Source organism: Carassius carassius, chromosome 44 (assembly GCF_963082965.1).
Source record: "Carassius carassius chromosome 44, fCarCar2.1, whole genome shotgun sequence".
NCBI lineage: Eukaryota > Metazoa > Chordata > Actinopteri > Cypriniformes > Cyprinidae > Carassius > Carassius carassius.
The window spans coordinates 13,618,706-13,635,718 of record NC_081798.1 but is presented as its reverse complement, the minus strand read 5'-3'; the positions used below and the strand labels follow the sequence as shown (position 1 = coordinate 13,635,718).

Sequence of the window (17,013 nt, the reverse complement as noted above, 5' to 3'; positions counted from 1 at the left end):
ATCAAACTTCTAGCGCGCTCCCACATGCAACCTCTCAGATACTTATCCAGCGATTAATTTAATTTCCTGCGTCGAGGCCGGAGAATCCCGACCACAGCTCCATTTAAGTTCCCAGCTTTAGCCTTTTAACAGCATGCAGATAGGACCGATATTGAGGGCCGATGTCTAGTTGGATGTGTTTTGTGGTTTGGCTTGAAATTTTCAAAAGGCCTATGTTACATAAAGTGGAAAAACGAATAATGGAGGCTCCAGCAATGTGGAGAATTGCTTTGTGCACTTCTCACCAACATGGGCTGTAAAAGTTTGATGTACAAGTTGAGCGCTTGTAGAGCTTAGGTTACAGTTTGTCTCTCAATCTTGTTTTCTTGTCATGCCTCATTGTCTTTAATGAGGAGATATGTTTGGGATGAAGCAGGTTGATATAGCTAGCTGCTAAGAAGCTTGGGAAGATTTGAGTGTATTGATTTTCCTGTTGTCTCCACCTAGTGCTTCTTAATGTTCAAATTCTTCTATGCTATATTTATCGTTATTGCCTTCTTGATATATGTTTCATTTCTTTGCAATTTCTGTACTAGGGTTGTCATTTTCGTTGTTGTCTTTCTTTTAAATGTCACATTTAGTCCATCTCTTTCCTGAAGCTAGTAGCTCAAACAATTATGAGTTCGATTTCCTGAAAATATATTTGTCATACATTCAAGGAATTTATTTTAGGATGATTTGGATTATTAAAAACATAAATATTAATGAATATTATGGAAATGTTTTATGTGGAAATGTTAAGAGCAGCTATCTTAATTCATTATTTGATGCATACTTAAAAAGCCTTTAGTGCATGATTCCCTATAAATAAATAAATAAACAGGCTGTGTGATGGTGTGATGATCATTAACCATTACAAAGAATGTCTTAAATAAATCTGATATATTAACATTTATATAATCTTTAAAACAAGTAAAAAGAATTGATCATTTGAATAGTCATAGACTGCTAAGCACAGCGTTTTGTTGGTTTTAAAAGTGTGTCGATGTTTATGAATGTAAGAGGCCGCAGTGGACCAGATCTTTGGCGTTTGTTTGTTTTTAAAGTGCTTTAAAAGCTTTGCGCTCTTCTGCGAGGAGTCCTCGGGGAGGTCTGGACCACCAGTGGAGGAGTATCAGGAGGAATGCAGGAGTCTTTTGTGCGAGGCTCTGGGCTTTCAGGAGCGACCTCGGATGATTAACAAATCAATTACACGCCGCTGCATTTGGAAACAGAGAAACATGTGCCGTAGCTCTGTATCCTCAGCATGGAGCCGTGACGATTTGAAACACCCCACACTCTGACCGACCCCTGACAGCACTGCTCCAACTGTGAACCCAACGGGTGACCTTATCCAATAAGAGTGAGCAGATTGCATGTGTTTGTTTGTCTTCACATTCACTAAAGCAGAAGTGTGCTTGACATTTCCAAAGCAGTACCTCAAAGCCGCCAGCGGAAACTTTTAACAGCCTTCCAGTCAAGAAACACATTCAAGAGTTGGCATCATACACCCAGAACCGCTCTTAATTAGTGTACAGTCCATTTGCGGATGGTTCTATTTCTAATATACTTACATTATCTCTATCAGTATCATGTTTGCTTTTTTAGAAACCACTTAGCCTCTTTCCAAACTACAGGGTTCAGATAAGGATTAACTGTCACGCTGTTTGATGCTAACCATCTCATATGGGGTTCTCTTCCATGTAATACCTTTTTGAAATTCTAATTAGTCTCACACACTTCATGCAAACGAAATCAAATTATGTAGGAGATTTCTGCACAAGTAAAACATGCAGTGCAACGTGGGAAGTGAGGTTGTTAAGCTGCCGGTGAAATCGCAGGGCACATTTTGGCCGAACCACAGGGATCACTACTTGAAAGGGAATAATACAGGAATAAGTGGTGCAGATCTTCGAACAAATTTTCATTTTCCCATCTTTGATCAGAAGAAATCTGATTCTTTATCTCCATCTTGCTCTCTTTCCCTCTATTTTCTTTGCCCTTCCAAGGGTCAGTGTACAATATATGTGGCATTTATATATATTATAACATGCTCTTTATTTAGTCTTCATTCTCTCTCTGTCTGTCTGTGTGCCTACCTACTTACCAAAACAACTGGTGAAACTATATAGTTTAGTATGAAGTGGCACAAAGCAATTTCTTAACACTTAAGCACATTATATTTTGGAAAGAATATTAGTTTCATATAGCTAGATATTCATACAATTGCAAAAGCCACTAATTTCCTAGAAAGACCCCAAGCCTTTTGCTCTTTCCTTCCCAAGTCTTACTCCCTAAAGCCTCAGAATGGTTAAACCATCCACCATGTTTCAACTCAGAGAAGTTATCCCTTGTATCACATCTCTAATGTGCTTAACTGGAAAGTCAAGCCACTGCACTGTCTCTCTCTCTCTCTCTCTCTCTCTCTCTCTCTCTGTCTCTCTCTCTCTCTCTCTCTCTCTCTCTCTCTCTATATATATATATATGTACACACACACACACATATATATATATATATATTAGGGTGTAGCAGTACGTGTATTCGTACTGGACCGTTTCGGTATAGGGCTTTCGGTATGGTGCACGTGTGTACCAAATGACCGAATGCAATATTTTGTGTGCGGAACATAGGTACATTTTCATGTTTCCAAACGAACATTTTAAGTGGCGGAAGTCTCTGCGTTCAGCGCAAATCCCGCCCTGCAGCTGATTCTAAGGCCGGCGACACACTGGATGCGTGGCGCAAGCGTCTCAGCTGCTTGGCGTGTCCGTTTTTAATTTGGCTCCCATGTTTACAGGTTAGAGCTTGCAGACTGCCTGAGTGAGACGCGCGTCTCAGGCGTTGCTCGAGCCGCACGGAAAATGCATGCATGCTAGAAATAGAACCAACGCCTATTTTTCACGCGACACGCAAGCGTGTTGGAAGCATTTCCAGGCAAAATATAATAGGAAAATATGTTTATATGTCATTTTGTACACAAATGCATATTAATTTATGACATGTTGATGTTTGAAAATCTATAGGTTGACATAAATTCAGATCTAAATGTAATTTAAAAAATAAATAAATAATTATTGATTTTCAAATATTGCACCTGTCAAACATAGTCTATTTTGCCGTCAATACTGTTGACGGTGTCCTTTATCAGTAAGGCGTAGGTGTAGGTGTGTAAAAAAAAGTTGATATTGTTGTCATTAAGACAAGAGCCTGGTCTGTCGGCGGCCTCCCTCTAGTATGTCCCCTACAGCAGCATCGGCCGCCGAGGCACCGACAGACCAGGATCTTGTCGTCACGACAACAATATATATATTTCATGTTAAGCATAAATATAAAGCCTACTGATAAGGACACCGTCAACAGTATTGACGGCAAAATAGACAATGTTTGACAGGTGCAATATGCCAGTGTGTCACCGGCCTAAGGTTTTCAAAAGGCATCACGCGAGTGTGAACATCACTACAACTAGGAAAAAAACGATTGTAATTCAAACACAGCTCCCGTCGGCATTTAAACAGACCTTTACTCTTAATTCCGATCGGTCCAACGCAATAACGAATTCTGAGCAGGTCTAAAAACTGACACTGTTGTTGCTGTACTTTAAACTTTGGAAAAATTATATATATATATATATATATATATATAATATTATTATTATTATTATTATTATTATTATATATATATATATATATATATATATATATATATATATATATATATATATATATATATATATATATATATATATATATATATATATTATTATTATTATTATATATATTTTTTTTTTTTTTTTTTTTTTTTAATATGAGCAGGCCTACAAGCTGGGATTGGTAATGCTGCACTGTAATCATAGTTATTTATTTATATTTTTCATTATTTTATTATATGATATTGGTTTGAGACTTAGAGTATTTTATTTAGTGGAGAACTTTGCAGCAGTATTTTATTTCTTATTCTTTTTTTATTTTATATATATTGTATTAAAACGTATTTTAAAAAAGTGTAAACAAATTGATAAAAAAAGTTTATAGTAATAAACAACCTGCAGTTTAATGTTTGCATTTCTTTCCCTTACTGTACCGAAAATGAACCGAACTGTGACTTTAAAACCGAGGTACGTACCGAACCGTGATTTTTGGGTACCGTTACACCCCTAATATATATATATATATATATATATATATATATATATATATATATATATATATATATATATAGTTAAATAATGAGCCCCTCCACTTATTTTAAAAACTACGACTAGAGCTGTAAGGATGGGTTGAATGTCAGAAAACCTTTTGCTTTTTGCATTCAACAAACCTGAGAGACTTTAATAATGTAAAACACAAGTTTTAAAATTTGAATTTCCTTCTTCTTTTTTTCTTTTCACTGTACTTAAACCAGAAAAGGACAGCCGCCATCTTTCTGTCTTTTCTGTTAACATACTTAGTTATGGGATTATGTTCTGCTATTTCTAAAGAGAAAATTGGGTCTTATCTGGTCTGTATGACATTTGCCACAGACTGCATCCGTGCCGGCCGGACACAGAGAGTAGGGAGATAGAAGCAGGACTGCCCTGAAGCGCTTATAATCCCACCCGGTATTACTGTAATCTCCCTCTCTTCATTTTTGAAATCGGGATTTGTGAAAAGAAATAGTGACTAGATGCAGTTATTGCCACTGAGATACACTAAGGCTTAAATATGCATAAGGGCTTCTTTTGTGGCTCAGATCGCTTGATCTGTAGTTGCAGAGAGTACTGGAATTGGAAATCACAGTAATTTCTTTAAGAAAGGATTGCATGTATTCAAGACACAAAAGAACAGAGATGTAAAAAAATTAATGCAGATCTGTGTTTAGATGTTAGCATTTATTATTTTGATTCAGGCATTAAAATAGCATTTAACATAAAATAAAATACAAAATAAAATTGGAGAGCCTTTAATCACAAAAGTGTCTAAGGGGAGGCATAATATAATTTTTATTGGCTTTGCTTATTAATATGAATTCAGAGACATAACATTCATACAATAGTTCCAACTGAAATGCAGGTGGCCATTACAATGATTTTAAAAGCTACAGAATGACAAATCTGTCAGTATTTTCTCACCCTTGTGTCATTCCATGTCTGTTCATGTCAGCATTCATGTCAGATTAACTTTCTGTGTAACACAGAAGATGTCTTCTGTGTAAACGTCCGTTTCATCTGGACCCTGCTGGCTTTTGAGTGTATGGATAAGAAACAGTTGAAACAGTCTCTTTAGGACAATGATGTCACTCAGAAGTAGCATCTTGCATGGACATTTGGGACATACACAGATTAGACTCGGCATTAATGGCGATTTATCTAGTGTGTCCTTGCACATGAGCGCTGCTTAAAACCTTAAACAACAGAAAGCAGTGTGTCGTGGCTATTATATTTAAAAGGTTCCTGTCAAATCCAGGCTTAGATAAAAACGGATGACCTGTGGTGTCTGTTGGGCTCCCTGTAATTAATCTCGATGAATATAACTCTGACCACAAATATCTAGAGTCATGTGGCATTAATTTCAAAGGAAGCAATTAATTTTTCAAAACTTTTAACTGGGGGTCTGGGGCTGGGAGCAGGAAATGAGCGGCGATGGCATTTGGTTCGTTTAGGGCTAGACGATTGATAGACTCAGTAACCACAGGAAAACACGTGACCGGCTAATTGAATTTGATCACTTGCTAATGCACTAGAGAAATGACCTAATCAATGCTCGTGCCATCGAGTAGGCCATTCTTTGTCTCTCCCCCTATAGTGAATACATCGCTTGAGAGTCCGATTATTCTGTTATTCATTTGATTCGGCTCGGCACGCACAGGGGTAACTTGTCCTGGTCTTGTTTGTTATGTAGTTGGAAACATTGATCGCTCTTTGTTTATGAAGCTTTATTGTGTACATTTCACAAATGCTATTCGACCCAGGGGCCTGGTGTTCAAACAGCCAAACAAACAGAGGCAAAAAAAAGCCCTGTTTGCCCTTGAAACCTTTGATTCTCAATAGTCATGTCAGATGGCTGTTTTACACTCAATTAGGGAGCTGTTGGACCCGAGTCTGTTTGCAGTCAGAGTTAAGTTTGTTTAGTTGCTAAGAAAGTTTTCTTCTGAGGTACAGTTAATGTGAGACTCTGGTTTGTATGAATAAATCTAAATTATGGAAGTGAGTGAATGCTTTTGGTCACATTTACCAAAGTTTAATGCGTTTCTCATAGCTGTTTTTCCCAGAATCAAAGTTTTGGTGGTAAATATAACACAACGAAATATGAATTAAAAAATCGAATATTTTGAAAGTAAAGTCATTATAAATATATGGAATCTCCTTATCATAATAGGCCATATATACTAGAATGAAGTCATACCATTATGAGATTAAAGTCATGAATTTGTAAATAATGATAATATATAATGAGATATGAGTAAATGAGAATAAGTTGTCGAAGCTTTCATCTATGGGGCACAACTATGTCAGCAATTTAGTGCAATGATATATATAATGTTGCACAAAAATAATACCTCTAGATACAAAAAAAAAAAAAAGTGCAAGCACCCTTAGTTTTACATTGCATGGGTTTAATGTAACCTTTTTAACTTGTACATCAAATAGTGATTGCACACTACTGAGTGTTTGTGTGAATGATACAACTACATAGCTGCCATCCCAAAGAGTAAACAGTTTGTAAAAAAAAAAACTGTATATTTGTCCACTTGGCAGACTTGCAAGGTGAAACTGGACAATTTTTCTCCGTAATACACACTCTTTTCGGAGTCGTGTTTGTGTTGTCAGACAGCAGAGGGCACATATCTGGCACGCCTGAATACCCAGATGCATTTCACAAGCAGGAGAGCTCCAATGACGTTAGAAAGGCAAATCTATGCTGCATAAGCATCCCTTCCTTTCCCTCATGGCATCTTCCCTCCACCTATGTACCTTTCACTGAATGTGCCTCTGTTTTTCACTCTGTGCTTGTCCAGTAAACACGCTAATGCACACACACACAGGATCGCTTGTCTTTTGTTCATTTGTCTCTATTGAAAGGAGGCATCTGGCTGGTCACCGTGAAAACACTCCAGAGAGGGTACTGAGGATTCACTGAAATAGATGAGCCATTTTCTGCCTATCTCTTGAGAGAGTCTGTTTTTCACCCACACGCTCCCTTACACATACAGATTCCCTCTCGTTTTGTTGCTCCTCTTTGGACTGAGAGCTTAAGGATACTTTTTAATGAAGTGGCTTGTGATGTTTGCTTAGCTGTTGTTAGGGGAATTTAAAGTTAATGTTAAGAAGTTAGCTACATCTTATTATGGTATTAGTATTTATAAATTAAGTAAACGTAAATGTATTATTATTGTTATTGTTATTATTATTATTTAATATAATGATGAAATGCATGGCATAGAATAAATTATATTTAATTATATATTCATATTTATTTATATTTTCATTATCATTATATACATTTTCTATGTGTGTGTGTGTGTGTTTTTGTGTGTTTAAAGAATGTTATTTTAAGAATGATTTTACATTTTAATATTATGTTTATTACTATTTAATTTTAGGGAGTTATGTCAGGGGTGTTAATCTTTCTTTACTATTTCTAATCACATATTTTGTGGTGACAGGGCAAAACTGGAAAGAAATTAAAAGAAAATGCAAAGAAAGAAGGAAATGAAAACTTGAGCAGTATTGTACTTGGTTTACCTGTACAAAAGTGCCACTGTGACACTTTTTAAAACTTTTTTTTTTTCTTTTTCTCTTCAGAAATAATACACAAGCTGTGATGTTTTCTTTAAAAGGTATAAATGTAGAAGTAAGAGTTAGCAGTTATCCTTTGTCTCTGTCAATGAAGAAGCAACTGGCATTTTTAAAAAGTCTATGTTGAAGTTAAGAGCATAAAAAAGTTAGAAATCAGCCAAATCACTAAATCTAGAAATCAGTCATGGAAAGTCTGAAGTACTAAGTGTTTTTGCTAATGGCACCAGATGAAAACATGCAGATGGAAGCTAAGCATGTTGTTAATACTCGATTGATGCAGTAGCACAAATGATGGTCCAGTGCCCTCAATTAGGATTTAAACACTCAATTAAAACAAGCAAAAGTTTAGTAACAGCGATAAGTAGTGTAGGTCATTAGCTATCTGCTAGCCTGTAGCATGCAACAGCTGGACTGGATATGAAAAACAGCAAAAACACAGTGCAGCATTATTTATTAAAGTCAGCTGATGGCTACCTGATGCCATCCACATCTCATTAAAACGAGGACCCAGACTTGTAAAAAATGACTGTGTGCTAATTGGCAAGAGAATATGTGCTCCATACTGCTGTAATATACTTTTTATTAGCTTTTAGTTGTTGATGCAAAGCCTTTATTTATAGCGCCTCACAGCAACACCATTGGAACGAGAAGTCAGCTTTGGATGCCAGCCTGCAAGACTCTGTTGTGTTTTTCCTGATTGTGGATATCTGCAGGTTGGATGCTTCTGATGTAGTTTTCGCTAAAGACACAGGGTAGAAGAACAAAAGATAAATAAGAAGGCCGCATGGCCTCGTGCATGACCCAACGTTTCAGCGGACACAGCTTGCGTAATCTCAGAAAACCCTCATAAATCTCGATTTAGACCGGCACTATCCTTCTCACTCTCTCGATCAGATGTTTTCTCCAGGGGCAGTTTGCACACAGGCAGGATGTTGTAAAACACTTCCCCGGAAAGTGCTCTTTTCAACCTTTTAAAATGTCGACGCGAGGTCGAGGTCGTATTCCTGTGATTCCTGTCGCTGCCAAGGGCGCATAGACGCTACTATTAAAAAGAACCATCTTCTGCAATTCTGGCACCCCTCTGATTATGTTATTAATAAACGGTGCCTTTTTTAACTCATTTTTTAAATGTCTGATTTTCACATTCTGGGAAATTGGATGTAGAGCTAGTAGAATGTACTGTTTAATACTACATTTGCTCTTTTTACCTTGAAATGGTGCAGCTACATGCATCAACACCGAAAAAGGTTGATTTGTCCCCTGACCCTTGTGTTAAAGAAACCGTTTTACACTTTTTTTCCTCAGAAACTAAAGTAACAGAACCAGAGTTCGCCTTGATTTTTCAAAAGAGTCATTGCAATTACAACTTTAGCTATGAAGCGTTCCAATCGCTGATTTAGCCTTTGATTCGGCTTCTGCATCTGTGCTCTTTATCTGCTGCTGGGGTTGAAAGACGTGCTCCGTACCATGCTAGAGACTCTCAACAAAGCTTTATAAAGGTCACAAGGGTAAGGGGAGGCCTACGTGACCTTTCACACAATCCCACAATCCCCTCCTGCTGTGGCTTTACCGTCTCGTTTCATCATTTCATCCGTCACGTACCATTCAAATATCTCCTTTTGAAGTCCAACGGTGCGTTGAAGAAAAATATGATATCTCTTTCAAGCAAATCTCCATATATTGTTTTATGGTGCAAGGTTTCAGAAGCAAAAAAGAAAATTGAAAAGATAAACATTGCTCTCATCCTTTGATTATATAGCAGTTCTCTTTTCATCTAAAAGACCCAGATTTTCCTGGTTGCATCTTTCAGATGTCTTTGAAACAACAGGTGCGATAACACTTTGATACACCGAGTACTTGTGGTAATGTCAAGCTTAAAAGCATATGTTAGTAATAAAGAACATTTCTGCACTGCATTACTGTACCATCAAGATGTCTGAGAGGTTTTATGGTGGTGTAGAGAGAGAAAGCGAGAGAGTGGATGTGGACGGGAGAGAGAAGAGAAATGAGCCAATGCATTAGTCTCCCTCAGTCTCGCATTTAGCCGTGTCAATATTGTCTGGACCACAGCTGAGTCCAGATTCTCTTCTGTTCCACTTCGTATTGACTCTGAGATGGTGCGCAAACACATGGTGGCAACATTGATGTAACATCGAGTTGAGTAATTGAAACCCGTAGGAGAGAGATCGGAGAGGGGTTATCGGTTTTTCGGTCATCATCGGCCATTTAAGAGAGAGAAACACTGAGCAAAATACAGAAGTGGATATAAATCTGCAAAGAATGACAAACCGGTGAAGTTTAGGCTGCTCAATAAAGCGTTTCTTATTACTCAGCTCTGTTTTTTTTTTTTTTTTTTTCTAATCATGACGTTATTTAGTAGACATGATTAATAGACTTATTCTTTATTTCATATAATGATCAGATATGTAAAGTCTTCCGAGCTGAAGTAAATAAGCTTAAGAGTAGGCAAAAATTTCAACATAAGTGTATGTGAATATTTAAAAACTAATTCTGATTTAATATGATTTAAATAAAAATAATAAATACTTAAATACTTTTTTTTCTCTCCATACTAGGCAAAGTGTTCATACACACACCGAATCAAAGCAGACATATAAACAGAGAGGATATATAATATATTTATTAATTTCTATCTTTTATGTAAGCAATATAAATAATATAAATCTGCAACAACAACAACAACAACAAAAAAAAGGTATTAATATATACTGCTATAAAATAAGCTCTCAGTGAGACATTAATGAGCATTAAGACTACACTGTGGATCAGGCAGTGAATTGTGAATATGAAGTTCAGATTTCATTGCTGTAATGGTGTGTATTTATTTTAGAGTCAGTATCAGTCTAAATTAAATACAATTAGCTTCTATTATGAACAAGAGTTGTGAATGGGAAGTTCCCTGATGGATAAAGAAGGTTGTGCATGTGTGGGTGAGTGTGCAAAGCTTTTAACAACACATCCTCTCATTTTCTTACACCAACACACTCCCTTATTTCCATTCCATTTTCTGCCGTGCTCCTCCATTCTTATTTGTATCTAACAGGTCATTAAGTTCACAAATGTGCAATTGAGTGTTTAGGATGTTTAATTAGCATGTTTCCTTGACTAATTAAAATGCACAAATCTAAGGATTAAAGCCCCCCCCCCCTCCATTCCTCCCACCCCCTTTTTTATGAATAATTAATCAGTCTCTTTCACCAGGAGATTCTGTTGCACACCAGGACACATTTCAGTGTCGTGCAAGATGTAAAATATTTTCCTTTTTCCTTCACAGACAGACAATTTTCCTGCTGAGCCCAATTACATGGGTAACAGGCAGCAGTTTGTTCAAAGGTAAGGCCTATTTAACAGTTTTCTCAGTGTTTTTTTTTTTTTTTTTTTTGTCTCAAACTCCCCATGCACACAAATGTTCTTCAGATAAGAACTAAAAACCTAAGCATCCTTGCCTGGGTTAATCCGTTTGATTGTTTTCATCTTGTTTTTTTTTTTTTTTTTGTCTTGTAGCAGCTCCACGTTTAAAGATCCAGAGCGAGCCAGTCTCAGAGACAGTGGCCACGGGGACAGCGACCAAGCGGATAGTGATCAGGACACTAATAAAGGCTCCTGCTGTGACATGTCTGCTAAGGAAGCTCTCAAGATGAAGGCCACTGGCCTGAAGCCTCAACCACTTGAGCAGGGTGAGTCCTTCAACATCAGGAACTTCATTATAAACCAAAGACTGAGTTGCTCTCTCTTTTTCTGTGCTTTTCTCGCAGGCTTTGTTTTTGCTATTCACTCGTTGTTGGACATTCTTTTTGTTCTGCGTGTTTGTTTGTTTTACCCTGGTTTTCAGCCATCTCCTTGTAGCGCATTCCACAAATGCAGAACATCTTGGTGTCCCATGGTTTTATACTACTTGGAGGCCTCCTTGACATATCATATAGAACGTAGTACATCATTTTAACAAACTGTGCATTGATATTCCATTCATTTTAGTCATTTTTCTTTTTGTATTATTATTAGGAACTTTTAAATATTCTATTACGATGCATATATATGACATATTATACATATTATTTATATATATATACATTATTTATATATATATATATATATACACACACACATATATTTAGAAAATATTTACATATTTTCATGTATATATTTATATTCATATAATTTATATCATATAGAAATATATTTAATATATGAACATGACATATTTTTCATAAATATATAGATGCATCTGAGTGTATTTACATATACATAAAAATATACACAGTGCACACACACACATATTATGTAAACACAAACTTTAATTTTGGGTGTGATTTATCATGATTAATCTTTTGACATCACTAATATATATATATATATATATATATATATATATATATATATATATATATATATATATAATATATGCATGCATTTTTTATTAATTATAATATTTTAGATATAATGTCTTATAACTATTATAATGCATATGTGTGTACATTACAATATTATAAAACATTATATTTACAAAACTAATAATACAATTAAATTATTATTATCCAATATTGCATTTAAAATTAATTTCAAATATCTAGTTTTTCAATCATTTAAAAATATTTTTAACATATAACATTCCTTACAAATGTGCCAAAAAATAACATATACATTTATATTGTTTTGACCTTTTGTACCCTACACCTTCTCTCTCTTTGCAGTTTTTTTTATATTTCCTTTTTTTTCTTCAAATGAAGATTTAAGTGCTTTCACTTTAATCAGTTATTCATGTGCTGATCTCACCACAGTTGAATGTTCTTGCTGTCTCACTCTCATTTTCGAAACAGCTCATCTCTTTCTCCCGCTCTTTTTTGCTTTTCAAACTATCTTTAATCATTTAGACTTCTTATTTTACTTGTCCTCTTTCCTCCATCTTTCATTTTCTCCCTCTCCCTCTCCCTCTTGCTCTCTCTCTCTCTCTCTCTCTCTCTCTCTCTCTCTTGTATTCTAGCCACGTTCTCAGTTTATTAAAGCAGGCAGGCCCATTATGATTTTATAAGCCAAACCACTCTAGCCATTCCATTTAGTGAGTGCTGGCTAGGCGCTGGGAGGCGCTTCCTTAAAATTTTGATAATGGAACATGGAAAATGACTTATCCAGCAGGCCATGTCACATTCTCCACCTGATTAAATATGAATAATTATTCTGGGTATCTATTGGTAGGACAAATTAGTCGTGACATGGGTAGAACAATAACTTCTGATAAGCAAGCAGTCCCTTGCTCCCTTTCCACTGAACTCGTTGGAAGGAAGCATGTAAAGATGGTTTAATTCAACTAAACCCAGGTCTGTTGGGTCATCTTGAAGACTATTACACTGGTTGCTGTATCCCTCAAATGGCAATCCAAGTAAAAGAAAAAAAAAGAAAACATGAAAGAAAGAGAATAAATGGGCCACAGAAAGCAATACATCAAATATAATGGCACAATTAATCAATAGAACAGAGGGGAATCTACCGCTATCTGAGCCGAGGCAGCGGTCGAGTACACCAAGCCTGTCTGCCTTGATTTGGCTTGTGTGTGTATGTGTGAGTGCTTTCATTTGGATTCACGAATAGTCTGAATGCACTGGCAAGAGAAATTGGCCAATTAAAGAGGCCCATATGTTTCATATTTTGAGAATGTAGTCATTTAATGGTGCATGGGAATGGTTGGAGAATCACTAAAATTAGCTAGTTTTACGGTGACTCACTTACACTCACAAAGACAAGAGCTACAGTTGCAATAGTTGCATGTCCAACAAGCTTTATAATAACCTTAGCCATGAACAATGAAAACCTGACTGCGATTTGCAACTGCTTTATCCATATTTGTAGTTGTCAAAGATTTTTTTCTGCATGTTATCCAGTAGGTGCCAATAGGTGGCGGCGAGCAACTCTCTGAGTGAGTTAAACTGATTTATTTAAAAACACTGATTCATTCACACACTAAGCAGCTGTTTAAATTGTTAAATAATTTAATCATTTACTCAACCAAATAGATTTACTCAAAAACTGTAATTCATTCAGGAACAAAATGACTGACTATCCTGTGAATCATTTACCCAAACTTAATCGATTCATTCCTGCACATTGATTCATTCAGGTTTGAAATGGCTGACTGTATAGTAAATCCATTACTCATATTGAATAGTTTCGCTCAAAGCACTGATTAATTCAGGAACTAAACAGCTGACTGTCTTTATAAGTGAAAAATTGAATCATTTACTCAACCAAACTGTTTCATTAAAAATGTTGATTCATTCATTCAGGAACGAAACTGTTTCTGTTTTGATTTTGATTGGTTTTGTTTTTTTCTGAAGGAAAAAAATTCAAATTAACTAGAAAGTCACTCAGTATTTTTGTTTATTGAACCATTTTATGATAGCAAAGTCATAGCTTTTCTGCAGGGAAAGACAAAAGCTATTCTCAATAAAATATGGACACTGAGCAGAGAGTACTGCATAGTAAACAAACTGTAACTTGTCTAATCTTATATTCATGTGCATTAAATAAAATATGCTGCCTTCTGGATAGATCTATAGTATGTACATTCATTCTCTCTAACCATTCATTTTTGTTTGGCAAACTCACTTTACTTGCTTTCCTCACTATGTTTTCTTCTATTGAGTATAGAAATCAATATTAATTCTGCAAGACAAGTAAACTGGGAACGGTGGTCTGTTTTGCCAATATCACTCCAGAGGGCTGGGCGTATCTTTTCTCAGACAGGGATGCTTGAAGCTCTCTCTCACACAGAGATGACACATGACAGTCTAGAGAAAGCCCAGGCTAGCCTAAAGATCCCCTGTGTCCTCTTGTAAGCATTATCACCTCCAACATTAGACCATCTCCACTACAGCCAGCTTCTAAATCTGTGTTAAAAGCCTTTGAAATGGATATTTTACTGTTGCTGGATGGCTATAACAACATTGCAGTGGAGTGAACGTTGTGTTTCACAGCATATGCAGCTTGATATAGCGATGTCTTTAACAGTGGAGTGTTATAGCTGTTTATGGCAGCAAGTTATGGTCAGTGTGTGTGTGTGTGTGTGTGTGAGGAGCCGCTTGGGTTTGATGCATTATTTAAGAAATAGGAACTTATCTTTTTCTGCCTGCTTTTCCCTTCTGTATCATTCTCCCTAATCTTTAATTCCTTAACATTGTAAAATCCTTCTATAACACTAGACATGGTTTAGTGTAAATAACTCTAAATGTATTAAAATCATTCGTTTGAAAACTTCGATACTATGGGTGAATAAAAAATAATAAGTGACCAGGTAGCTTCCTCTCCATTTAATAAGAGACCTGAGCTTGTTTGTCTTTCACAACATTTGGCAGTTTTTGTGGATTGTAATTGCATCTGACATTGTGAGGAATAGACATGTAACAAACAATCTGGCTCACAAATCTTCTTCTGCCCAATGTCTATATGTGTGTGTGTGTGTGTGCTCTTGTTTTTGTGACATATCAGGACACAACTCTGTATAATGACATGGGTATGACACAGGTATTACAAGTAGAGGGTGACTTTTGAGGACATAACCCATGTCCCCATTTTTCAAAACGCTTATAAATCATACAGAATTAGTTTTTTTGAGAAAGTAAAATTGCACAAAGTTTCCAAAGTTAGGGTTAGGTGTAGGGTTGGTGTAGGGCCATAGAATATACAGTTTGTACAGTATAAAAACCATTACACCTATGGGATGTCTCCACTTTTCACAAAAACAAACGTGTGTGTGTTTTTGTGTGTGTGTTTCCTTGGACTGTGTATTAAGTCATAGTTCAGTCGGTAGAGAGAGACCAGACCCTATTCACACAGACATAAACAACAGAGGGTAGTAGAAGACAATACTCATCTTCCTCTCTTTCTCTCTCACTATCTACTTTAATTAAGCTCACCCTCTAGCGCAAACACATTTATAGGAATCATAACTGAAAAGATATACGCATTGTGAATAGAACCACAGTCTCTCATGGATCTAGTGTCATGTTTTTATTCCTGTAGAGAGTTAGTTTTATCTGCCATGTTCCTCTCACTCTTTTGTTCTCTCTGCTCTTAATTGGATCAGAACCAAGTTGTTCTTAGAACAAACAAGAGCTCTGTTCCAAAACCTTGCAAGCTGTCTACCTAGACATTGTTTTAAGGCATCATGGGCACTTTCCCAGTGGGAATGTTTTTTTTCCGAAATGAGGGCAGCAATTTAAAATGTTGTTATGGCCGAAATGTAAGTATCCTTTACAGACACCGAAATCCCAGAATGTCTTTTTTTTTTCTTTTATCAACTATTTTACTTAATATTTATGTATGCTATGTATTTATATTATTTAATACACCCACTTTTCTTTTTTCTGTCTATTTTATTCCACTCCATTCTTTTTCTCCCTCCATTCTTTTTGACGCCAATGCGTGTACTAGTGTGAAACTGATTAATTAGGCTCTCTAAATTGGGAGCTGTGTATTAATTATGCAGAAAAGTATTTTTTTTATTATTATTAATAATTATTGATTAATTGATGTAATGTTTTGCCTGCAGCAAGGGCTAAACCTGAAATGTGTTCATCAGCGGCCATCACACGGTCCGATACACACGTATCCAAGTTGCCAACACCGGCCAATTATACGCAAGTGCCGAGATGTGTACCTGCGATAATGTGTGCATGTGCGTGCGTGAAAAGGTCCCATTAGATTGCTGTGTAAGTGTTCTAGATGACCTCCCTTAATTGTATTTGATTGGAGCGCGATAATCAAATTGTCTCACCTCTTTTCCACTGTAACGTTTCAGATTATTCATGTGAGGGAGCAAAATAGAAAAAGGAATTATTATAATAACTGAACCGTTGTCATCCCAGGTTTATCCAGTTTGCTTGGTCTAGTTCAGTGCTACTTTAGTATCACTAATATGCTATTTAATATTATTTTTAATAATTGTTACTTTTAAATTCAGTTTTAGTTCTTGTAGAGTTTTAATTTTAAGTTTACTTGAAGTTAACAATATTAATCATCGTCCAGTCAACTGTAACTACACCATTTTGGAAAACAGAGCAATATTTCACTATATTTCAAAATTCACCTAACCTCTTAGCCAGCACAAAGACGTCCTCGGCCTCAACGCCTTTCAACTTGCACGTGTCAGTTTATGAATAGATTAAATGAAATGGGACAAATTTAATCTTGACAATCTATGTATCAT

The 17,013-nt window shown here is 36.1% G+C and overlaps 1 protein-coding gene across 1 annotated transcript in view; it reads left to right on the top strand.

Moving 5' to 3' along the window:
• Nucleotides 1-17,013, top strand: part of pcdh17 (protocadherin 17) — a 73,343-nt gene that overhangs the window by 20,506 nt on the left and 35,824 nt on the right. Inside the window, exons 3-4 of the mRNA XM_059537365.1 lie at nucleotides 11,089-11,147; nucleotides 11,319-11,491. Coding sequence (XP_059393348.1) covers nucleotides 11,089-11,147; nucleotides 11,319-11,491 — 232 coding nt within the window. The remainder of the gene's footprint in view (nucleotides 1-11,088; nucleotides 11,148-11,318; nucleotides 11,492-17,013) is intronic.